Below are 25,863 nucleotides of genomic sequence, written 5' to 3'. Positions count from 1 at the left end.
CATTGGTTCTTATCATAGGCTATATATTGGCTGGTGCAGAGTTTGTCGGGGGGGGGGGGGTCTCTTTTTATACATCCATGCAGAGCGCGGTCAAGTCCAGTGCACAACCTGGGTATCAGCTTGCCTGGCAGACTATGTTCAGGACAACAAAAGCCCAACAACAGTGTTTTGTTGCACATGGGTGGAGCATGTGAGTTTGATTGACACATGTTTTCTATAATAGGAGGTTTCTGATGGGGATAATTTCACATATGTCAAATTAATTATGGGAAATGTACCATTTTATTCTTCTGAATGAGGCATTTCATTCAGATATCATTGAGATATTGAGAGATATTATTGTGATGACTAGTGGGAAAGGGACTCAGTGTATACGTGCATAATGAAGTTATAACCTGAAACTAAGCCATCCTTTCTTTGCCTGGGACTCCCTCACCTCAAGAACACCCAGGGGTATCTGACAACCAGACCATTACTGCATGATATTTCCATTTCTGCAGAAAATGGAGCACGGAGCATGCTTTCGGGGCAGCAAATAAGTGCAGCTTTGAATGGTAATTGGTGATAATTTGGTTATGTAACTGAGTTTGTGGTTTGGTGCATCTATAAATATGTTACCTCTAACTGTAAAATTATCAATATATGACTAATTTACATTAGTCATTTGCATATGTTGACAGATTTTCTGTGCGCTTATTTTACTCTATCTGCAGTGATGCACATTTTGCACACACTGCATTTGTGCTGTAAATCTATAAACAGCAAACATGAGCTCACCTTCAAATGAAGGACTGAATTTATTGATGTCATATGATTGGCAGTATATTCACAATTCAGAAGGCTATAATCACTACAACTACCATCATATCTTGTGTTATTTTCCTCTGATATCGTCAGCAGCTATTTCTGTTTGCTCTTACCTAAAGTATATCCTCCTCTCTCTACAGCTGCCATGACCCACTTTCCCCCAGGGGTTCATTAAAGTTTCATATAATCTAATCTATTTATGGAGTATTCAATGAACACAGAGGCATTTTAGTTTGATTTTGACATAAATAATCACATATAACGATACAACCTGACAATACAATAACATAAAAGAAATAAAGAATAGAGGGGATGGCTACATAAATACTTCAACGAATGACAAGAGATGTATAAAAATACAGGTGCATTGCCAAGGCAGACAACTGATGCCAGTACAGCATGAAAGACTGTGGACCTTGTGAAGTGGTTGTTGGAGGAGAACAGTGGGAGTGCTGTGCATTATTTGGGCATGTTGGTGTTGTATCCTCTCAGCACTCGACAGACACTGCAGCGGGTCCTGAAGAACAAAGCGGAGGAAAAGAAGGATTGGAGCCAACGGGAATCCAGAAAACAAAGACAATACTGACCCTTTTCAGAGAGAGGGCAGAGTTAAGATGCAGCTCTGTTTCTTAAAAGGATACTTAAGAGCTAATCAAGGTGGACCTTCACTGCCTATATTGCTTAAAACATACAGCTAAAAATAGCTGTTTGAAAAAGGCAGACAGCAGATTGAGACAGGTTTGTGAATTTTCACCAAAAATGTGTAACATGGCACAGACATCCTTCTCCTCAGCCACGTCCTCCAGCTCCTCCGGGGTGATCCCGAGGAGTTCCCAGGTCACATGTAATCCCCTCATTGTGCTCTAGGTCTGCCCCAGGCTCTCCTCCCAGTTGGATGTGCCTGGGAGGCATCCTTATCAGGTGCCCAAACCATTTCAGCTGGTTCCTTTCAATTTGAGGGGGAAGTAGTTCAATTCACAGCTACTTTCGAATCTTCTCCTCATGTAAATCCTTAGGGTGAGCTCAGACACGCTGCAACAGAAGCTCACCTTGGCCACTTGTAACAGCATTGTTGTTTCAGTCACTACCGAGTGTTCGTGACCACAGAGGTCGTGTCAGTTTGATTCCTCAAAGTTCTCCTTCCACCACTACACTACATCGTCAGGTCAGCATTTCTCTACCCCTGCTTCCTGACCCATCTGGCAGGTTTTTCTAACCTTTTCCATGGCCCAGGGGCGGTTATAGGGGGGGTCAGAGGGGGCCAGTGCCCCCCCCTTCCCACCCATAATATTAAGCCTGGACCTCCCTCCGGCCCCCCTGACTGTGGCAAATATTTTCATACATTTTTCAACCCACATGTATTCCCACAGAGGGGAAAATGTAAAAATTCAACAGTAATAAAATGTATATTATGAAAGAGTTGTGTTTATTGTTATTTGTGTATTGATAGTCTTTTGGAGAACCCAACTTGTGGGGGTGGTAAATGGATCACATTTATATAGTGCTTTTCTAGTCTTAGCAACCACTCAAAGCCCTTTACAACACAAGTCAGCATTCACCCATTCACACACACATTCATACACTGGACCACCAACCTTCCCATTAGTAAGGTATGTAATAGTTCCACCCCCCCCCCCCTTTTGAAATGGTCTAGAACTATAGCCATGGTCTCATCAAACTCCTCAAACCATCTCACTCCCAACTCATCAAATACCGCCGATTATGCAGCGCCGAGATTGGGCAGCGCCCCTGTGCCTCGGAAACTGATGCAATTAGGCACCCTTTAGCATCAGTATGTGATGAACCGGGCTTTCAACTAACTCCAATGTAAACCCACCAGCAGTGTTATTCGGCAGTCGGAGCAAGTGACATAGTATTAATAGCGCGAGAGTCCACTCAGGGCGGGCAGAGGGGTGGTGGATGGGTCAAACAAACACAAGATTTTCAACCAGGAGACCGCGCATCCCGTGTGAAACTAAAAGTAACGTTGACTTATTTTGTCATGTCAGTCAGTCATGTGACTCGTTGGTATCGTCGGTCCCATGAGTCATGTGAGTCGCTAGTCATGTGAGTCGTTAGTATCGTCAGCTCTGTAAGTCACATGAGTCACTAGTCAGTGAAGTTTCCTAACCCTAACTTCCTGTGAAAACGAAAGTATATTTTAAAAGGACACAACACTGTTACAAGCGTATATTTATACACCATCCCTGGTCCGTCCAAAAGTAACGCAAGAGGGGTATCCCGTGCGTTGGTCTCCGATGCTGAGGGGCACTGGCTAAGTGGCAGTATTTGACGAGTCGGGAGTGAGAATGTGTTGATGTGTTGAATGTGTGAGTTTGCCCGACCCAAAAATCCCCTCTTCGAGCAAGGCCTGTGGGTCAACCGACACTCGCCTAAGAGCTGCTCTGCAACCATGGGGCCCAGTCAGGCTCAGCATTGGGACGTTGGTCTGGCCTAAGGTTCAGTGCAATAGTCAGGCTGATGGGTGAAGGTGGGATCCCTGGCAGACTGACACACACTAGTTTTTGGTACATGGAATACATATGCAGAAATTAAATATATGGTGCCCGACAGATTGACTTACCTTTGTCATGCCCATGGGATCAGTCCCATTGACAATCCTCAACCCATTACATTTCAACCCTATAGGTGTGAATCTTTTCATTATGACAGAGAATGAAACTATTTCTCTTACTCTCACTTAAGGACAATGAATATCCTGGCACACCGATGGCCACGGAAACTGCATTTATTTGTCCCCAATCAAGCTGACTCAGCCCACGCTTACTGTAGGGTTCATGTGGAGAAACTGTCCATGACTGCAAATATCTGGACAGGAAATTGTGTCTTTAATTAAAATGTCTTCCTTTCAAAATGTGCTTGTTGAACTCTTCACATGCCACAAGGGTAATACCGGTAAGTCCAGTACACACACACGGAAAAATTCCCTCATTAAAAACTCAGTATAAGGCTGTGCTAAAACCACAGGTGACTGGTAATGCATGATCCTATAAGGCTAACTTGCTTAAAGGGAGATAATAATCTCCATGCATTTACATATGATCTATTATATATGTTTTAGAAACCCACTATGTGTGTCAAACAGAGATTGTTCCCTGCATGAGCATCAACAGACAATAAGTGTAGGCCTTTTTTTCCTCTGTGAAAGCTTCCCTTGGTTTGGTAGTTCAGCTTGAAACAGACATCACTAGGCAGCATCTCTCCTAAAAAGACGATCCCTCAGCTCTGATCACAGCATTACAGCTATCGCCACTGGGCATTATACGTGAGAAAAAATGTTTGCTCTGTCAGCAACTGTCTGGACTTCTTCGCCTCATAGCACAACTCATACTGCATATGCAAGTCGATTTCTAGTGTGGGCAGATTTCAGTGCGACATTTTGATTTCAAATTCAACTTGAGAATGCAACAGAAGATTGAGCTCAAATCCCTAGAAATACTTTATATAAGCAGCCAGCAAGCTGCAGGAGAGAGCATATGAAGCAACAGCAACAACACAATGATTCCAATGATTTTCAGTTTCAAGGATAAGTGTTTCATAAAGAGAGGAGCAACCTTCACGTTCCTGCACTGGACTAATTTCCCAGCCGATTAGACTGTTGCCAGGCTATTAAATAGGTGTATCAGTCGCTATAAGCCCCATAGATGTGGGTCAATAGGGGCCTACTACACCCACTAGTAGGTCTTATCATCAATTCACATGGTAGATCACCGAAAGAAGGTATAAAAGAACACTATTTTTTTTGTCTAACCCAAGAAATTGTAGTTTTATTGCATAACTGTTTCTTTGACCTAAACCTAAAGAAGCCAATTTGTTTGTGTTCAAAACGTGACGTTTCATTCAGTTTTACAACATGTTATGGTGCCTTCAAATGAAAGTCGTGAGCTCGTGTTTACAACAAGGGAAGTCTTGTACACGATATGCTTGGCGTTCAAGTGGTTAAGTCGTTAGAACACCGCTGCTAAGCAACGGCGAAATTAACGTTACTGTAGGTGTCTAGAAGCCACAGAGGCTAGCAATTTAGCAAGCTAGCAAGTTTGTAACATAATGCAGTAAATGTAAAGGCATAATGAAAGAGGGAAAAGATGAGGCCGTCAGAAATATCAACATTTTCCTCTGACATATTATAAAATTACGAAGAAAAACAAAATACGACTAAAATTACAATATATTAACTTATTACGCACCGAAAAATTTACTTCCATGGCCTCCGCCATTTCTGACAACATCAATAAACACGTCACAACTCGTGAACTCTGAGCTTTCAGAAACTTTTTACTTGCAAGGTCGTGAATACCACAAGAGGGGGGCGTTCATATGAACTCTTCTTGTGAACACGGTAAATACAACCCCATTTGAAGGCACCAATATAACGTGTTACTTCTAAGTTTAACTTTCACTTTTACAACAGTAGGTATAGTAGGCCCCTACTGACCAACATCTATGGTGCATATAGTGACTGAAAACGCCCATTTTATGGCCTGATAACAGTCAAATCATAGAATTACGTAGTTTCCTGCCACTTGTGGTCATTTTATGCCTCAAAGCAGTTGGCTTTTGTGGCTTAATAGGGGAGGTCTTTCCTTATATTGCCAGTCCAATCTGCTTGTTAAACAAGTGTGGGAGTAATGTTTCAGAGCTGTCACTGCAAGGCTCTAAGCACTGCTTTTTTTTTTAGATACAATTCCCATAGTGATGAGAGAACAGACGTTTCATTAGTAAATTCATATAGTGTAGACTTTGCTACAAGGAGATGAGTTGATTAGAAATCTAATTTAAAATGCATTACAAAGCCAGTGGGGAAAACATATTGGAGATTTGGTTTACAATTTTTGTTATGGCTGTCACAATTTGCTAAAAGGCTTATGCCAATGGAAATGTAATGCATCCCTAATGCACATATTCTCTCCATGCAGGCCTGCACTGCACACTTCTTCTTCTTCAATAGCCTCACTTGTTAATCTGGTCAAAGGTAGATGGGTTTTTGTTTCCAGCACAAAGCGCGTGAGTGCTGTCCGAGGTTACGGTGGTTACTTAATGGTTTCTAAATTGGGATTTCGTCGGTTTGTTGGAGGGTGAATTAAATGCACTGGCGTATCCCGGTGGTTGCCTAGTAACGCGCTGGCAGTGGGCGCCGTAGAGAGATCTCTATGGTGGGCGCTCCATTAAAACCGTTGGCGCTCCTGACCTTGGCGTCGTATATGCGCAAAGCACACAGACTGTGCAAAGCAGGAGATAAGAGTAAAGATCCGTGTGTTTGATACCGAAACCGGGGGAAATATATTCACACACAACAGCAGCAGCAGCAGCAGCAGCCCCATTGTCTCCTAGAGAAACGGACGGGCATGGTATGGAGGAAATCTCGAGATGGAGCGCGTATCAGCTTCTGTAAAAGCAGGTGAGTTAACCTAATGATTCTGGGTATTGTTTTTTTATTTGTGGAACGAATCTTTGTTCAGATTGATCACTGACATCTAAGCTAATGATTTCATTTAAAGCTTAGCGATAGACTAATTGTGGGGAATTTATTGGCTCGCTATTTCTTCCCCATATTATCCAATATTACACCGTCCTAGACCTAGATTAAATAATATGCTTCTCAGTCACAACGTGAGGCAGTACACACACACACACACACACACACACACACTACAGCAGTTTGTCGATGCTATCTGGGCTGTGGCTTCTCTCTGGGTCTGGATCCTTGCATTCATTTATAAAGCACTGGTCATTATGTTGAGTGCTACCTGCATGTTCTCTATAAAGTATAGTCTCCTCTGCGTCAATCCCTGCTCCTCTTTATTGCTCTGCTAAATTAAGGGGGATTTGGGGAATCAACTAGAACGGGTTTGATCCACACCAGTCGAATTACAAGGGCATTTGGAGCCCACTGTTGTCTGACATACTATAGTGCTCCTTTCTCAAATGCTTTCATGTCAAGGGCCCCCAGGCTACCAGAACCTAATCGATAAGATGTTGTCCCAGAGATTTTTATTAGTGGTGAATTGGTGTTGAATTGTGTGCCTGTCGATGATGTAGGTGTAGAGATAGTAATGGTCGGAGAGAAATTATAGCAATCATTCTAATAGGTCTGTAACTGCGAAGAAGTCAGCCAAATTAAAGTATTTTGGTCCCAGGAAATACCTTTTGACCCAAACCTCCTCTGTGATGCATAAACATCTGGCTGGTGCAAAATAGTCTATTTACTATAATATGTTATGGTTGTAAAACATCTTGATTTTTGAACTTATCACTTACAGAGTTATTGCAAGCATTTAATTGGCAAGGCATATTTCACCCATGTTTCCTTCCTTTCCTGTTGCTGGGCGTGTTGCCAGTCTAAATTGCCCCAAAAAAACTTGCAGTGTATCAAACTGGACTGAGTGATGGCTCGTTTTTATTACAGGGCCCATTTGATGTAAGCTATAAAGCTTTTATCCACATCTGTCCCATTGCAGACCACAAGTTTGAAAAAAAGAGTACTCTGCAGCCCAGGCAGTATTCAGCTGCTTTGGCAGTCTGCAGTACAATCAGTAAAACAGTAGCCTACATAGCCTCGGAAATGTGATTTAATGTTAGATAGCAAAATAAAAGCACACCTATTGATACTAATATCATGAATGCATGTGCAATTTAAAAGGAAATGCCGCTTTTTTTAAGAATTCATAGCGTCCCTTTGATCTCCAGCAGATCCAGCAGTGACAGGCGATACAGACAACTAAGCAAGTCTGGTGATGCCCACTATACGGCCCGTAGGTGCTAATTTGATAATTGACAATGATTTCACAGCAAGTACTCTGTGAACAGAGAGGATTTTTCTACCTCCAAATGATTTATTATCAGTGTCAGCTCCAAACCAGGAGATGTGCCCCGATCTACAAGAAAAAATCAGGTTCTCTATCTTTTCCATTTTAATGTCTTGGGGGCCGTACATCATTGTCATATAGCAGATAGTGGGGATTGAACAAGTCTTGTCCTTTTCTGGCTATGAGGAACATTCATGAGTGTTAATTAATACAGACAAAGCCGGCCTATAGGGCAGCGATGTACAATAACTCTCAAATGAACCATATTACTCTGATGGAGTCCATATGTGCTCCACCTGTGAAAGAGAGAGTGAGCAGCCTTTATTTGCGGTGTACGTTCCTGCTGGTGTAAACAAAATGTTGAAGGGAAAGAGAAAAGCCAATGCACCACATCCATGCTTAATTAGTTTCTCATATTAGGAGGAAGAAATTGTCCCCCCCGTCCTAATAGATGGGTTCATCAGACTGACAAGAGAGCTGTTTAGCTGCAGTCTCTCGCAATGCTCGAGGCAGTACTCGTCAATAGATTTGATTAGGTTAACAAGCTCGGTTTTGCTTTGCTCATTGATGAGCCAGTGAGAGCCTGATGTTATGCATATTATGCTATCCTAGACCGTAAGGACTAAGACAGGATGCATTTTGGGATAACAAAGGAGTTAATTGGAAGACGCACCAACACAATTTGTTCTCTGTAGCTCTCCATGGGTGAGCTTACACTTGATACCTTATTTGAATACAGTATGGACATGTGATTAGGGGTGAATGTGTTTACTGAAGCGCGCACACCGGTGAACCACTAACTAGACAAACTATCATCACAGAGAAGCTCTGGTGGATGCAGTTGGGTTAGAAAAGAGATAAATGTTTGTATCTTGGCATCAATATTACTGGAATAATTAACGAGGGATTTTTTACTTAGAAATTAGAGAAAAAATGTGGAATCAACAGGAATTTATTTTTGGCTTGAAGCTGAATAAAAACCCTCCATTTCTTTTAAAGGCTAACCATTTGTGTTTGTCGAAAGAAGTGAAAAGTGGGGGGGAAATGGATTGCAGGCAGCAGACGAAGACTACCACAAATCAATTTCCCCAAAAAGAAGTGTCAAAGGATCCTTTTCCTCTTTTCTATTGAACTCAAATGGTCTTTCGCTGTCTATAAGCCTTCATCAAGTCTTTCAATTAACCTGCAATTACTCTGCTTTATGAGGAGGGGTTGGTCCCATCAGACATGTTTGTTCTAGGACACTTCCATTATGAATCTTATGGTCAGTGGCTGACAGTGTTGCTTAGATGTAAGACATAAAAACATGCAAACATTCCCTGAACATGGTGTGAGATATTTAAAATATATTAAACACTGAAACATCACAAGTCAAATATTCCTCTCCCAGTTAATCCCTCTTCAATGCATATTAAAGATTTGTCCGTCTTTTCCGTTCACTTTGTCGTTTTTACATAAGAACAGGGGTGCTTAACACCTTTTATCTCGAGATGTTTTTTCGCAGCATCGCTCCAACATCACAGCAGATGGATTTTTTCAGATTCCTCCCATCTCCTCCCCCACTGATACACAGAGATCAGTATTCAGCGATTTGTACATGTCAAAGCATAAATTTGCTCTTTTAAGACAGCAATTTGTCCCAAAAGGTTATTAGCATTGAAGCGTTACAGTGGATGTGGCATACTGATTATAAGCTTATATAGAAGTATGTCTTTAGCGCCCCAAGATACAGGAAGGAGATAATACTTTTATCAAAACTTAGTCAATTATAGGGATGTTTCGGACTATTTTCACATGGTTTTGATGTGTTCTCGTCTTGTTTTCAGATTTGTGTGGGCGGTCCATACCTGGCTGAGGTGTATTTGGATTTGATAACAGTCAAAGGCACAGTGAGTGATGTCTGTTTGACGGGCTCAGTGTTGAGAGACTGAGCGGACACTACAGTGTGCATTTGTGCTGTGCAAGGCCCAGACCATGTGGCTGGCTACATTTAGAGACCATCTGTTGCCTGCACACCTGCTACACCATCAAGGGACTGTAACCATCACCCACTGTGCTCTTCTTTGGTGGATATTATGCTCCTGCTGGTCATTCACCAAGGCGACAAGCCAGAAATTCTACCCGACGGTGACTACCCAGTTCGGGAAACTGCGAGGCCTCAGGGTCCCTGTGCCCAGCGAGGTGCTCCGGCCTGTCGACCAGTACCTGGGGGTCCCCTATGCCGCTCCGCCCGTGGGTGAGAAGCGCTTCATGCCCCCAGACCAGCCCTCTTCTTGGTCAGGTATCAAGAACGCCACCCACTTCATGCCCGTATGCCCTCAGAACATCCACAACACCGTGCCAGAGATCATGATGCCCATATGGTTCACCTATAACCTGGACACGGTAGCAACATACATTCAGGATCAGAGCGAGGACTGTTTGTATCTAAACATCTACGCTCCGACAGAGGATGGTGAGTTGGTGTGGTAAAATGAGCAGCAATGACTATCCATGTCTGTTGGTCATTATTATCGACATCGTACTGTTATCATCATAAAGCATGATGTGTGCGACCACTCCTCATGTCATTGCTGCCACCAAGAGCTGATTCACCATCCAAAGCATTATTGTTCCACTTGTTGCAATCATATAGAATGCTGCAGAAATGAGAAATGAGTTAGTGGTTTTGACGTGAAGTCATGCAACAGAGGTGTAGTTCATTTATAGCCTAATGTTAGCTTTTAACTTCTGGCGATTTCATTTGCGCTTCAAAAATCATAAAAGTGCTGTTCATTTGTGAGGATTAACTTGCACAAAACATGTAAGTATCATAAACGTGTGTTTGCCACACAGCTTATTTTCTGCAATAATCCAAAACCCAATGGAAAAATCCCATTGGCTTTTTGTTGAGGGAACCAGGGCGTTGCTGACTTCCGGGTTGGCCTACAAAAATATGTCATCCCTGGAGCTCTCTATTTCATTTGAAATTACAATCATGTGCCCATTGATAAGCAGGAGTTTATTCTTATGTTGGTAGTTGTGACAACCGAAGATACCCTGATGCCTCTGCATGTGTATAGATACACACAGAGGCACAACTAAAAATAAATGTACCGGGTTATGTGCTTGTTTTCCCACGAATAGACATCCAGTGAAATATCGCTGAGTTAAGGTGTTGTTCAAGTATTGGTCCACCTAAACTAAGAAATCATTTTCAGCATTTAAAGAGGACCTATTATGCTTTTGTGCTTTTCCCTTTCCTTTAGTGTGTTATATAGTTTTTTGTGCATGTAAAAGGTCTGCAAAGTTATGAAGCCTAAAGTCCACACCAAAGGGAGTTACTCTCCCCCACAGAAACACTGCTCCTGAACTGCCTGAAATGCCTTACTTGAAATCCTGTCCTTTCTTCTGTAACGTGGTGATGTCACCAAGTAACACATTTGCATAATACCTGCCTAGCGACTAGTTTGGCACGCACTCAAACAAAGCTAGATAGAGTGGAGCTGGAGCAGAGTCTGAAGAGTGGAGAGAGTGGTTCGTTGACCACTCACAACAGTGGGCCAGCTGACTAATCAGAGCGGACTGGGCTTTTCGAGAGGTTGGAGCAGGAGCTCAAACAGAGCATTTCAGACAGAGGGTGAAAAGAGGTGCTGCAGCACAGCCGGTATGAGAAAAATAAAGTGTTTTTTGAACATTAAAGCATGTAAACATGTTCTAGTAGAAACCCAACATACAAGTATGCGCCTGAAAATGAGCATAATGGGTCCTCTTTAAAATGATGAGCCTATAGCATATTTGGCTGTCACCACTGGGCATCAAACGTAATCCTGAAGAATTACTGAGGAGATCTAGTAAAGCTAGCAGTGCCAGCTTTCCATGTTTGTTAAAATATTACAATTTCTAATAGAATATATCTAGAATATATTACCTCCTCACAAGCATTCAGTGTAACACAAAACATTCAGCACTCAAAGTTGGACCGTGTTCAGCCTTTGTATGTAACATGCCACTCTCTGACCGACTTTTCTATGGTAGCGTAGCAACAGATAAACAGCCTGCCTGAGAGGTAGCTGTCCAAAATGGTGCAGCCCATGTTTTATAAAGCTCCTGTTCTGGAGCGCTGCTGCCTAAAGGCCTCCTCAGCCGCCACACAAACAGGTTAATTAAATCTCACACTTGCATTCACATTTCAAAGGAAATAACATCCATTCTATACATTTTTTATTTCTTTACACTATGTCATTGTTTATTTAAAATGCACCTCGGGCTTTCTCTTACTTTATTATTTGTTCCACTGATGTGAAACTTTTGCTGTTTTCATTTTTACTTATCTCTAGTATTGCAATGCCAAACTAAAAAATGTGTTATTGAAATTTTCCACTATAATATGTTTTTTTTGTGGCTTTTTGCCCCCCTCGAGTAAGAGTTTATTAATCCTTCATCAATAAACCCTACACCTCATATCTTCAGTAACTGTCCTGCAGTGGTTTACCTGAAGAATCGACGTGACAGTTTGTGTTCAAAATATAATTGTACGGCGAGATAATAATGAACCAAGAAAGATGTATTACTCCAGTCAAGGCCGAGGCAGCTGGATCAATATAACGACAGATAATAAACCATTCAAAGGTAACAGTGTGTGTGTGCATGTGTGTGGGCGCATATACACACTGTGCCATTTCCTACAAACATCTAACAGGGAACAAGAATGTGTTTACTTGATGAATACACAATTACAAACACTGATTATTTTGCACCTCGACTCTAACTCATAATGTAATTGTGTCATACATCTCTAAAGATTTGTCATCTATATTTTGTCAGAAAGCAATTACAGGTAAAAGAGCAACATGCTGTACAGTATGTTAATGGGCTGATCTTCTTTTTGAGTATAATTTATGGATCTTTTGTCTCCTGTTTGATTGGATCATATATTAACTAAGAGGCACAGTCAATCATGCTATTTTGAATTTTGAACTTCTTTTTTTCTCATGTGAATCCCAGGGGGCCAACACAAGAAAAAGGGGGCGGCTTTCTCACATGCTGAGACGCACATATCTGAAGGTATTTTTTTAAGACCTCAACGTCTTGATGCATGGATTCTTTTAGCTTGAGTTTAATGGATGGAGATCTTACAATTCTTAGTTTTTCCTGAAGAACGGTGGGGGTTCTTTTATTTTGAGTGGAATAACAAAAAAAATATTTATGATTACATTAGATTTCTGTTATTGCACCTAGTGTCTTGAATTGAGCTCTGCAGCAATCCTTCCAACCATGCACATTGATCCACAGATTGCATTAGTCATAATCGTTGGTCAATATAACAAATTGGTGTCCACAACATCATTTTTCTATTTTTATTGAAAAAATATATAATTCTGTTAGCTCGTACTAACAAGAGCTCGGTGGTGCTTTTCAGTCCAAGTCTACACACATAAAACATGTTTTTTTATGCTTGTGCATGCATATTATATCTTCAACTGTTCCATCATTACAGAATTTTCTTCTCGACCGACATCAAACCACGAGTCAAATCAATAGATTTTTCCTCTCTTTCTACCTCTAATCTATAAGATTTCAGATTTCCTTGCTTGTGGGCTTACACGCACTGTAAAAACTGTTGTTAATTACATTTGACCCTTTGATTCATACACCCCCTGTCGGAGTGTATTTACACCATGCATTTTCTAAATGTCATTACAGCTTCCAAACCACAAGCCCACCACTGCTTCTAAGCACCTTATTTCTAAGCTGTCTTTACTCATACCTCATACAGTTGATATAACGTTTTATTAACAGCGCTCCATTAATTCTCCATTTCATTACTGTTGCCACGGCTGTTGTTTGCTCAGCAAATGTGTGTGTGTGTTGACATTGCAGATATAAGGGACTCCGAAGCCAGACCCGTGATGGTCTACATCCACGGAGGCTCCTATATGGAGGGCACTGGGAACATGATGGACGGTAGCGTGCTGGCCAGTTACGGGAACGTTGTTGTCGTCACGCTCAACTACAGGATTGGAATATTAGGTGATGACTAACTTTTAATGGTGTTTCAAATGGGGGTGCTTAGACCGTTTAATGTGGTAGGATAAATGGTTATAATGGTCATTAATTTCCACTTGTGTTGTTGTTATAACCTATAAAAAATAGACATGAGAGAAAAATGTAAGATCTTGGTGGAATGGCATAGCTTGATTTGCATACAAATGTTGTCCTCAGAGGAAAAGCGATGCAAATACTTATCATGGTCCGTCCTTGTTGCACGCAAGCTGTTTTACACCCATTCTGAAAACACAATTTATCTTCCTTTAGATGGATTTATCTAATCTGTACAAGATCATCAGCCTTTGCCATTCTTGAAAGAAAAAACATGATTAAAATACTGTATGGAGGGAAGCAGCATTCACAAGCATTCACAAGGTCAAGAGTGTCCCCATGTGTTTAACATTCAAAACAGTGCGTTGTTTAGATGAGACCAGACAAGGGAATAAGTAATAAGATCAATCGTAAGAGCACCACTGACCTCTGTGCAGGTTTTATGAAATTCATGTAGAGAAATAGGCGCAAGTAAAAGATTTATGCACATTGAATTTTATGAAGTCAAAAGCGAGGAGAGAATTCAGATTCGATGAGCAGAGCCCTGATCACTTCCCTGCTTGGAGACTATTATGCTAGGAGTTGACTAAAGTAGTCGAGACACTGTGGGAGCGCAAAGGCATATTTGCACCTGAGGGGGAAACGGCGTCAGCTCACTCAGATGGCCTGCTGGGCTACAACTTTAGATCAAAGCTGTGACATATACTGTAGATCTCTACTTCGGCACTGGCTCTGATGTCTCTCTGTACACTTCAGGCTTCCTCAGTACTGGTGACCAGGCAGCAAAGGGAAACTACGGACTCCTGGACCAGATTCAAGCCCTCCGTTGGATCAGTAAGAACATTGGTTACTTTGGAGGGGACCCGGGTCGCATCACAGTTTTTGGATCTGGAATCGGTGCTTCCTGTGTCAGTCTGCTAACCCTGTCCCACCACTCAGAGGGTAAGAATCACCACCTCAGTTATCTCTGACTTTGACCAATACAGTTTTGTTATTAAAGTTAAAGTAGTAATTAATGCAGTCATTTAAAAGCATTGTCAAAATCCACAATCTTCATATCGCAATCACGTATTAATGCCTTATCTCAAAGATGTCAATGTTACTTTTTGAACAATAATTTTTCATCATTTTGGAATTTTGTTCTTTGTTTCAAGCGCAGCTCCAAATGGTCTGTCAGGGAGATGAAGTGTTATGATATGGGAGTAGGGTAAAGGGGGTATTCGTTAAGTAAGTGATTGCTTTTGTTCCCCTCTACTCAATCTAATCAGCCTAAAAGCTTTGCCTCTTAAAATGTGAAGCTCTCGAAGAAGCCTACTGGCATTATAAAGTTTTCACCATGCCATCACGTCCACCTGCGTCCATCAGTGTTTTACCATTCCAGCTGACTAATATTTCAGTCTTTTAGTGTCAGATTTGTTTACCCTCTTCCACCCATCTACATACAGTGTGAATGGTGAAAAGTTTCAAAGTTTGTCCACAAAATACCAATGCAAAAAAACACCATACATTTTTTTGCATTGTCGCTCTGTATTTGCAAAGCCTTGAGTGAAGACACTGTTTACTAAAGACAAGGTTTGTATGAGCATGACGCAGGAACAGAAAAAAAAGCCAAATTCTTTGGATATTTTCTTTTTTTCCAACATATATTGGCAGTTTAAAGCTGCATTTGGGAACTTTGAGCAAATATGATAAAAAGTTATTTTTCATAACACTGTCACTATTTCCTGACAGTAGTGCATGAGACAGATAATATGTTCCTTTGTGTCCTCCGGTGCTCGTAATGACATTTGCAAGATTTCACAGCGCCCGAAGGAAAACAACCAATCAGAGCCAAGCAGTCTGTCAATCACTGCTCGTGAAATTCGCAAACTTCGATCAAACGGTCAAACTAGGCAGCGCTAATAAAATATTAATCAAGATTCTGTTACTGTAAGGCCTATTTCTCGCCTCAAGTGTTTTCAGAAACATTTTTTTTAGAAAGTTTGTGACCCCGCCGCCATGTTGAAAACATTCGAGCCAAAACCAAACACAAACTCCAGCCAGAGCAAACTTTCTCATTTTACAGCTAAACAGTACACTACAAGATGTTTCTGAAAACATTTGAGGCCAGAAATAAGCATTACAGTAACAGAACCTTGATTCATATTTGATCAGCGCTGCCTAGTTTGACCGTTTGATCGGAGTTCACGAGTTTCGCAAGAAGTGATTGACAGCTGCTGTAGAGACTGCTCGGCTCTGATTGGTTGTTTTCCTTTCGCTGGTAAAATCTTGAAATGCCATTAGGAGCGCTAGAAGGACAAAGAGGAACATGATTTTTTTTTTTAGATTACTTGTCTCATGCACTACTGTCAGGATAAAGTGACCGTTTTACAAAAATAACTTTTTTTATCATTTGTTCTAAGTTACCGACTGCAGCTTTAATTGAAAATGTCACATTCTAATCCAGCTTCCACTTATTTTTGAAATGACAATATAAATCAACCGGAATTCAATTAAAATACCTGTGTATAGAGTAAACATTACCCGAAGGAAACCGGTATCTGATATCCGCTTCTTTTTAGTGGATATCATGCCATTTGTTAAACACTTATCCAAAGCTCCTTGCAAGAATCAAAGGTGCGTATTTCATTATGGGCGGCCCATGGGGAATTGAACCTCTTATCTTTGCCGTATTATTGCCCCGGCTCTCCCATTGATGCTGGACAAAGACACAAGAAGGGCACAAATTGTGTGTTTTCGTCAATGCCAGGGAGGCTGCGGCAACTGTCCTTTGTGAGGTTTGTATTTGATGCCCTCGCTCGGCTGCAGCGAATGCACAAAGACCTCCGGCTGTCTTTGAAGTAGACTAGCTAGCTGCTGCCCTAAAAAAAATTGAAATAAATGACAGCGAAGGAAGGAGAAAGTGACACTGTCCCTGCACTTTTTTCCAGCGACTGCTATATGCCTTAACCTCAGCAGAGTATTTTTTGACTTGATACATATCGCTTGTCATTTTTAGGTGGTAGATACAAAATCCCGAGAGACAGAGGTGACGCACTGCATATAAACAATTCAACAGAGCATCGTGTTTACTGTATCAACATTGAAGGATCAGGGTTACTGCATATTAATCTCCCTGCACAGACCCTCCACCGCACAGTTGGCATCAGAAGTCTATATGTAAGCTGTGCAGCTTGTTAGACACACAGTATTAATGATTTGTGTGTGTGAATAACTGGCGTAGGAGAACCTCCTCCACTGAAACAATGCTGCAAATCATTAAATTGACTTGGACTCACTGTCATCCGCATATAGTAATGACACCACATGAAAGAAATAAGGGGATCAACAGAGAAAAGCAAGTATTTTTGTATTTTTTCATCATTATAATAACAATAGAATGGGACAGCATCCTATTAGCAGCTCATTTCTTCCACCAGCTGCTTTTCTGAGCTGCTTCTCATCAGCCAGGCTCAATCTGGCCTTTTCACTCTCTTTCACTCTAATGCTTTATCTCCTTGGCTAGTATTCCAAGTACATCACATGTGGGCTTGTTTGCTTTTATCTACCTAAATGTTGTGTGTCAACAAACCTCGGATTTAATTACCAGCCAGGACAGCGACGCTGGTATTGTTTTCACCTTGTGTATGTGTGTGTGACAGATTTTGTGCACACGATAGCATCATAACCGTGCAAGATACAGTCAAGAAACTTTACAGATGAGTAGTTGAAATCAAACTGAAGTTTGTGTTCGAAGATGGGCATAGTCCGAGCAAGAGGGGAGTGGGGGGGGGCGAAAGGGCCATTTGCCCCCCCACTTTACAATCCTGGCACAATTTGGTGCGTGGCTGGTGTGATCCCATCACAAGATGGTCTCTAGTTGTGAATAGCAATTAGTGTAAAGTGAATCATGCAATCATGAATCATATCCTTAAAGGGGAACACCACCTAAATTAAGAATTCCAATGTTCCAAGTGTCCAAGGTCAATCAATATTTGTGAACATGAGCTCCTCTCTCTCAAAGCCAGAAACCAGAGAAGTAAATCTCAAACTTTAGCCTTGATTTTCCTTGATCTCCCCGACAGTTTTTGGAGATTTCTCTCAAAATTCCCAGATCAGAGGCAAATCGGCATTGCTCGCCGCTCACACATTGGTATTCGAGTGTCATGTGTGAACTGCTCAAAGACGCAAGCCGAGACGCTCACCAATGCCTCGCAGACATATTCCAGATATGTAGCTTGCTAAATATCTGGATCTGTCGGGGACTCCGGCCACAAGCTACATCCAATGAGAGTGCGAGACACGGGTTGAGGGAAAACCTGGGGGAGGACGGGTCGCCTGTAAGAATAGGAACTTACTGTATGTGTTGCATTTGCATGAAGCAAAGTTGTTGTTGCACTAGAATAATAGTAAAAAAAGAGTGTAGAAACAGGCTATTTTGTGAACACAACATCAGCAATGTGTCTTGCGCATGGTATCACATCATTTACTGTGTATTTCTCGTGTGTGTTTTCGTGACAAAACATAGTTTGGAGACCTCATCAGGGATTCCTCCCGGTGTAAGACCCTGTCGCTGGTCAGTCATGTAGTGTGAAAACCACAACGACATAAAGACTCCCGATTACAAGACAGCAAGTTGTGTAGTGTGAACAGTACAGCGACCTGACCACTTTGAAAGTCGTGTAGTGTGAACTTGGCCCAAATGAGCTTTATTCTGTTGTAGTGTTCTCAGTTGTGAAACAGAAAATGTTCTCATATACTCAGATCATTCCCCTGGATGCTCGCAGTGTCATCTATAACATCGCTCCTCATTCACTGTCTAAAGAGTGGAGCAGCTCCAGACTCTATACTCTTTGACATCACAAATTTGAGTTAAAGCACTCTAGTTTTTGGATTTGCGAGACAGTTGTTCATGTTTACTAATATTCTGGACTGTCTTAGACCATAGGAATAACATATAATAACAAGAATACTAATGCTAACCACTGCTCTCTGGTTCTTCTGTTGTCTTCTGTGTCTCTTTGTTCTGAATTTTGCGTCCCAAGGTTTGTTCCACAGAGCCATCATCCAAAGCGGTTCAGCCCTGTCCAGCTGGGCTGTCAACTACCAGCCAGTCAAGTACACTCGCATGCTGGCCGAGAGGGTTGGCTGCAATGTGCTAGACACCGTGGACATGGTCTCCTGCCTGCAGAAGAAGAGTGCAAGGGAGCTGGTGGAGCAAGACATCCAGCCTGCCCGGTACCGTGTGGCTTTTGGTCCCGTCATTGACGGAGACGTCATCCCGGACGACCCGGAGATCCTGATGGAGCAGGGGGAGTTCCTCAACTACGATATAATGCTAGGTGTTAATCAGGGAGAAGGGCTACGCTTTGTGGAGAATGTGATGGATCTGGAGGACGGCGTGTCTGGCAGCGACTTTGACTTTGCTGTGTCAGACTTTGTGGACAGTTTGTATGGCTATCCAGAAGGGAAGGACACACTGAGGGAGACAATTAAATTCATGTACACAGACTGGGCCGACAAGGACAACCCAGAGACCAGGAGGAAGACCCTGGTGGCCCTCTTCACCGACCACCAATGGGTGGAGCCCTCAGTGGTGACGGCTGACCTACACGCCCGCTACGGCTCACCTACGTACTTCTACGCCTTCTACCACCACTGCCAGAGCCTCATGAAGCCAGTGTGGTCAGACTCAGCGCACGGAGATGAGGTGCCTTATGTGTTTGGCATCCCCATGGTGGGCCCAACTGACCTCTTCCCCTGTAACTTCTCCAGGAACGACATCATGCTCAGCGCTGTGGTTATGACTTATTGGACCAACTTCGCCAAGAGTGGGTGAGTAACAGCAAATCCAGGGACAAACCAAAGTACATTTTGCTCGTTTTCAGGTGCATATTGTATCTTGGTTTTCTACTAGAACATGTTTACATGCTTTAATGTATAAAAAACTTTATTTTTCTCATACCAGCTGTGCTGCAGCACCTCTTTTCAACCTCTGTCTGAAATGCTCTGTTTGAGCTCCCCCCTTCCCGAAAAGCCCAGTCTGCTCTGATTGGTCAGCTGGCCCACTCTGTTGTGATTGGTCAACTGAACCAAACTCTTCAGACTCCGCTCTAACTAGCTTTGTTTGAGGGCGTGCCAAACTAGTAAATGTGGTACTTGGTGATATCACCACGTAACAGTATAAAAGGCGGTATTTCAAGCGAGGCGTTTCAGGCAGTTCAGGAGCGGTGTTTCTGTGGGGGAGAGTAACTCCCTTTGGCGACAGACCTTTTACATGCACAAAAAACTATATAACACACTAAAGGAAAGAGAAAAGCATAATATGTCCTCTTTATCATTAATATGACTTATTTACATAAAGTTGCAGTGCATTCTATATCCCATTTTACACTCCTTTCTTGCGGTATAATATAACTGACCTCACTTGTGCAGACTTCATTTGTGTTGAGATGTTCCACCTCTAACTTGTGCTACATTCACCCTTCCTTTATCACGCTGATTAAAGGACTGTAGGATTCAGCCTTAAGTAGTGCCTCCTAATTAAGTGCAGCCTGAACTCCCACTGCCGTGTCTCCCAGCCTTTATCTACTGCTCTCCTTTGTTAGTTCACAAGAACTCTCATATGGAACGTGGTGCTTCAGTTTTTATTATCAATTAATATGAATTTTCTAACGTCCAAAATCTATAGATTACCTTTATCATTAATGCACACTTCTTACTGTAAGTTAGGTCTGCTCTCCCTTGCACAGATTTATTCAGTTAACTTTAACACTTGCAGTCACTAGATAGTTAATTGTGCACACTACACTACCCGCAAAATGCTAACAATTTTGGTGATGCTTAACTGTACAGTCACATTAAATGAGCACACACCATCTAATGAAAGCTGTGTTGTCTCTTTTTTTAAAGAGCCAGTTCAGGCTTCTGTATAACCTCTCTTTACGCATATAACAAAGTTTCATCACTTTGGGCAGACTTCCTGACCGTGATGGATCTTAAAATTTACAGCTTAATTCACATAAATGTTTAAAGCAGTCACTCGCTGTTTAACAAAGAGGTTAAGTTGAAGAGAAAATTCAAGGAGGCAGTTAAGAAGCATGCCGTAAACCTCTGCCAGCTTTACTGTGAGTTGGACTTTCAAGTAGGGCTGGCACAAATAAACAGTACAGAAATATCATGTATATATCCCATGTTTGCTTGCAATATTCAATATTGATACACTGGTAGCAAATGTTGGTGTCTTTATTGAAGGTACTGTGTAGATTTGAGTATGAAGTCTTCAAGTTGCTGTCTTTGGATTATCATTAAAAGCAGTGACATTTTAAAGTATTCCTAGGATGACAGGAGACGTGTTCAGCTTAACAAAGTTTTCAGCAGTTGACCTGATATTACACTAACAGTGACTCAGCACTGGGGAAACATGCTGTTGAAAGTGCAACAGAGTGAAACTCTGCACCTGACAGCTTGTTTTACAATTTGTCATACAGAGGCACAGATTTGCTGTGTGTCTTTGAAGATAAGAGACACCTAAGTGAGTTGCACTGAGGACTCCACTGCTGCTGCCCTGTTGCATATTGAATGCATAGCTGCAATGAGTCTTTGTGGATGATGACTCCAGCAGTAGACGAAGCACAGCACAGGTCACAGTAGGCTGTTGTTTTAGTGTGTAGGAATGAGGGAACGCTGAGCCCTTGAGGAAAGACGGTGATATTACATTGTGTTGACGTATGTCAAAGAAGTTACAATTTAACAGACAAGCCTTTTATTTTGATTTGCATTTGGAACGGCAATATTGCATTTATACTACCCAGGGCTGGGCGATGGGGTTGGAAATCAGTATCACAATATGAACTAGAATAGCACTCGGAGAGCACAAGGTGCCCGAGTACCATTGCCCCCCCCTCTCCGTTCAGCTAGCGCCATCATCCACGTGTATTTTTGTTTAGGTTGAGATCAGCTGTACGTAGCGGATCATCGTAAAACACTTCACTCAAACTCGACAGAAACAAAATAAAACTCACCTAAACCGTCGTTGTTACTCTTTCCAAGAATCAGCAAGTGTGCTTTCGTCGAACTCAACTGTAATTTCATTGAGTTTAATGTGAAAAAACGCTGAATCTACAGTTTTCCCCCCGCTCTCTCTCTGTCTTTCTCTCGGAAGAAAAAAGGCGGGGTCATGCGTCATCAACACATCATCAGTTACACTGCGCATGTGTTATACTCAGAGGTCTTAATGTTCTGGCTGATCGGAATCCTTAAAAGAATTCCTGAATCCAGCTTATGGTCCGGATCGCCACCAAAATCGAATGGATTGTTCATTGTGCCACACCCCAACCCTCCAAAAAATTCAATCAAATCCATCGCAGACTTTTGGACTAATCCTGCTAACAGACAAACAAACAAACCAACAAACAAACCAATAACAATATACATTATGGCAGAAGTGGGACCAAGTTATTGTTTTGCAAGTTACGAGTAAGTCTCAAGTCTTTGCACTCAAGTCACAAGTCCTAAACTTTGGGTTTTCGAGTCTTAAACAAGACACAATGCGCTCTGCAACTCTTTTTTTTGTTGACCACCACGTAGTTGTTGTACGCAAACAAAATTATCTTTGGTATATTTTTTTCCAATTGGCGCTCACTAATGTAACGTAACATGTAAAGTTTTTGATGGTTCTCTCTTGGATGCTGTTGAATTGGTTCAAACAAAGTGAACCTGAGGAATTAAGTGTTGACTTACTGGGAATGAATAGCGTTAACATTAGTTGATTCGGGAAATGAAGGGAAATTAATTGATTTGTTGCACACTTTTTAAATAACATACTTTTTAATCTTTATAAGTATTTTCGAGGCTAAAGGCTCAAGTCCAAGTGAAGTCACGAGTCATTGGTGTTAAAGTCCAAGTCGAGTTGCAAGTCTTTTTTGATTTTGTCAAGTCGAGTCATCAAAAAGTCATCAAATTTGTGAGTCGAGTCGGACTTGAGTCTTGTGACTTGAATCCAACCTCTGCATCATGGTATGGCAAATGTAAAATCACATATGAAATAATCAAACTAATGTTCAAAGCAAGGAACTGTGAAAAATCAATGACAAATTTGCTTTTTTTTACAAGCTGTTTTTTATTAGGCTACAGCTTGTTCTGAATCATCAATTTGGACAACAATGTTTCGAGATAGATATCTTGATGAGATCATATGATTGCAATATGATGATATTCTGAAAGTTGATTAACAGTAAGACTGAATTATTGCCCATGACTCAAGTTTTTCTGTCTATTGTGTGTCTGCAGGGATCCTAACAAACCAGTGCCACAGGACACCAAGTTCATCCACACCAAGGCCAACCGCTTTGAGGAGGTGGCCTGGTCCAAGTACGACCCCTACGACCAGCTGTACTTGCACATCGGCCTGAAGCCTCGCATCCGTGATCACTACCGCGCCACCAAGGTGGCCTTCTGGAAACACCTCGTGCCCCATCTCTACAACCTCCACGACATGTTCCACTACTCCTCCACCACCACCAAGGTCACCCCACTGGATCCCACCCAGTCTAATGGCAAGAGGGCCGGCAGCACTGGCCGGCCCCCTGTATCCACCGCCCACAACGGCGAAGGCGGGAGGGAGATGGGCCCTCTGATTATGCCGAACCCAAGAGATTACTCCACAGAGCTCAGTGTCACCATTGCCGTGGGGGCGTCACTGCTCTTCCTCAACGTCCTGGCCTTCGCTGCTCTGTACTACCGCAAGGACAAGCGCAGTCGGCAGGACACGTCCCAGCAGCCCAGCCCCCAGCGTGACAGCAAGGGCAACAACGTGAGCCACACCACCACCATAGACGAGACCCTGTCCCAGCAGAGGAACCAGTGTGAAGCCCTTCACAATCCTCTTCACGTCTCGCCCAGCTTGGACTACTCACTGAGCCAGCGCCGCTCCCCCGACGACATCCCTCTGATGACCCCCAACAACATCACCATGATCCCCAACTCCCTGATGGGCCTCTCCAACATGAGTCCATACAGCACCTTCCCCGCTGGTTACAGCTCCGCAGGCCTGCCCAGCACCCACTCGACCACTCGGGTATAGCCTGGCAGGAGACGAGAGGAGATGTGAAGGAGAAGCGTGACGTACATAAAACATGGAAATGTAAAGCTGTATTTAGGATGTGTAGGTAAAATAGGATTGAATATGTTCGTTATGTCTTTCCAAAAAGTGTACAACCGCCAACATCCTGCCTTTGCTCTCTCATAATAGGAAGTCTAACTGCAGAGTCATTTTATAATAATCATTTTCAAAAGGCAGACAAAAAGAAAAAGTGCATTTCATTTTCCACTTTGGCTTTTTTGGAACTTTACCTAGCAAGAACTTAGTATAATGTTTATACAGTTGGATTTGTATGGGAAGCTTTTTCTTACTCTGTGATATCTATTTTGATCTCGTGGAACGAAGTGACATTACATCTCATGGTGGACAGAGATGAGATCTGGAAAAAGCTGAAAAGCAGTATTATTATTATTATTATTATTATTATTATTATTATTATTCAAGCAATTTTATACATATTTCTCATGGTACATTGCTTATTATGAAAATGTATTTTTACTGTAATTACTTTAAAATGCCTTGTAACTCACTCACATAAGGAATTACTGTGGAATCATAACAACAACAAATTGAAATTTTACTCAAATACTGGTCACATGTGGTGAAAATGTCCAGTTTAGCCAAAATATTTCTAACTGGGAGTGCAAAATATAGCACTCCTGTGTGTGTGGGGGTGTGATTTGGTGCGAGTGTGTGGGTGTGTGCTGAGAAGTGCATTACAAAAATGTAAATTAGGCATTGTTTGAAATTAACCATTCAGATTTGCATATGTAGTGTTGTGTAATCTATTGTAGTCTATTTGAGTATCCTTGCTATATTTTTGTTTCACGTGTCTACAACTTTGCTTAATACGTTGTAGGAATATAACTTCTGCTTTACTATAAAAAGAGAATTGCTTCAAATGTGTTTTCCTACTCCAACCAGCTCATGGTTCTTTTGGCTTGGCTTCTTTGTACAGAATAAACTTAGACCAACATTTCATTTGTCGTTTGTTTATGAGTACTATAAGGTCTTCGGAAAGATAACTGTAATTACATTGTAATTGTATGTATACCAACTCAATTATTCACATTTTAAAAAGAGTTGTCGTGCAGCAGATTATTGCGCCTACTGTACTCCAAGTGGTTTGGACCCCGTTCGTACCAAGATATATCTAGGGGTCACTCTTTACTGAACGGACATGATGGACATGAAGCTTTGAGATTTGATTTCTTTGAATCTATCATAATGTTGTTTAATCTAAATGAGACGCCTATTAAAAGATTTTTGGAACTAAAGATGAGTCTTGTCAAAAGTTGTGATGATAATGTGTCTTCAAAAGGGATACTACAGTGTCTGGGTCAGGGTTAGAGTTGAAGTTAAATTAGCCCCAGTTTGTGCCTCTCATGTATGCTAATGCATGATAATGAAACATCAAAGTCTGTGTACAGGTTATGGAGAGTATTACAGCATATGTGAAAAATGTTGTATCAAGCTGTTTGTGACTCCAGAGGGAGCTGATAATAAAATCGTATAAATCTGGAAAAAGATGTGGGGGTGTGAAAAGAAGTGAGCTTACCAGACATCTGTTGCCCGCTCCCCATCTCTGCATGATGACGCTAGTGATTCAAAGCTACATTAGCTGCTACTTGCGCACCCAGATTTCTGACAGAACTGTCTGCAGTCTAGTGGCATTGTGGATGAGGTAGGCACCAGATTTTGAGAAAAAAAAGAAGAATGGATGGAATTATAAAAGAGAAGAGATCTCCATCTCCATTAACTGTCCATCATGAATCTGACAATGTTGTGGGAGCGCAATGCTAAATAAGTTGAGTACTCTTTTGATGTCATGAACAGAATTAGGTTGCATTGGGAATAACGTGGAGTTGGGTCAGGTGTAGTTTAGGATCAGGGTTAAAGCAAGACTATGTAACTTTTGAAAAAAGATATCATTCTTCCTCTTACAAACTTTATTTTTAAGCAATAGGGGTTTACCACTACAGCCATACTTGGTCCGCTATGACCAGTAGCTCATGATGGAAGATGTTAGCTTATTATTTTCTAATGTTAGCTACCTTTTCAAAGTAT

The 25,863-nt window shown here is 41.8% G+C and overlaps 1 protein-coding gene and 1 long non-coding RNA gene across 3 annotated transcripts; both read left to right on the top strand.

The window, feature by feature from the left end:
* The first annotated feature begins 20 nt into the window (after positions 1-20).
* LOC119475948 lies at positions 21-2,150 on the top strand. The gene is made up of 3 exons (XR_005203926.1): positions 21-190; positions 443-554; positions 948-2,150. It is a non-coding gene; the product is annotated as an uncharacterized LOC119475948 (long non-coding RNA).
* Positions 2,151-5,905: 3,755 nt separating this feature from the next.
* nlgn3b (neuroligin 3b) lies at positions 5,906-25,073 on the top strand. 2 transcript variants are annotated; one of them, XM_037749176.1, is made up of 7 exons: positions 5,906-6,226; positions 9,461-10,089; positions 12,621-12,680; positions 13,497-13,646; positions 14,472-14,657; positions 18,740-19,529; positions 22,986-25,073. In XM_037749176.1, the coding sequence occupies exons 2-7, from the start codon at positions 9,609-9,611 to the stop codon at positions 23,776-23,778; spliced, it is 2,460 nt and encodes an 819-aa protein (XP_037605104.1). In that variant the 5' UTR covers positions 5,906-6,226; positions 9,461-9,608; the 3' UTR covers positions 23,779-25,073. The 2 variants fall into 2 exon arrangements, with proteins under 2 accessions (XP_037605104.1, XP_037605105.1); XM_037749177.1 differs by lacking the exon at positions 12,621-12,680 and having other exon boundaries at positions 5,911-6,226.
* Positions 25,074-25,863: the final 790 nt, after the last annotated feature.

Source organism: Sebastes umbrosus, chromosome 17 (genome assembly GCF_015220745.1).
Source record: "Sebastes umbrosus isolate fSebUmb1 chromosome 17, fSebUmb1.pri, whole genome shotgun sequence".
In the NCBI taxonomy this organism is placed as follows: Eukaryota; Metazoa; Chordata; class Actinopteri; order Perciformes; family Sebastidae; genus Sebastes; species Sebastes umbrosus.
The sequence above is the reverse complement of the archived record's forward strand: the minus strand, read 5'-3'. Positions and strand labels throughout refer to the sequence as shown.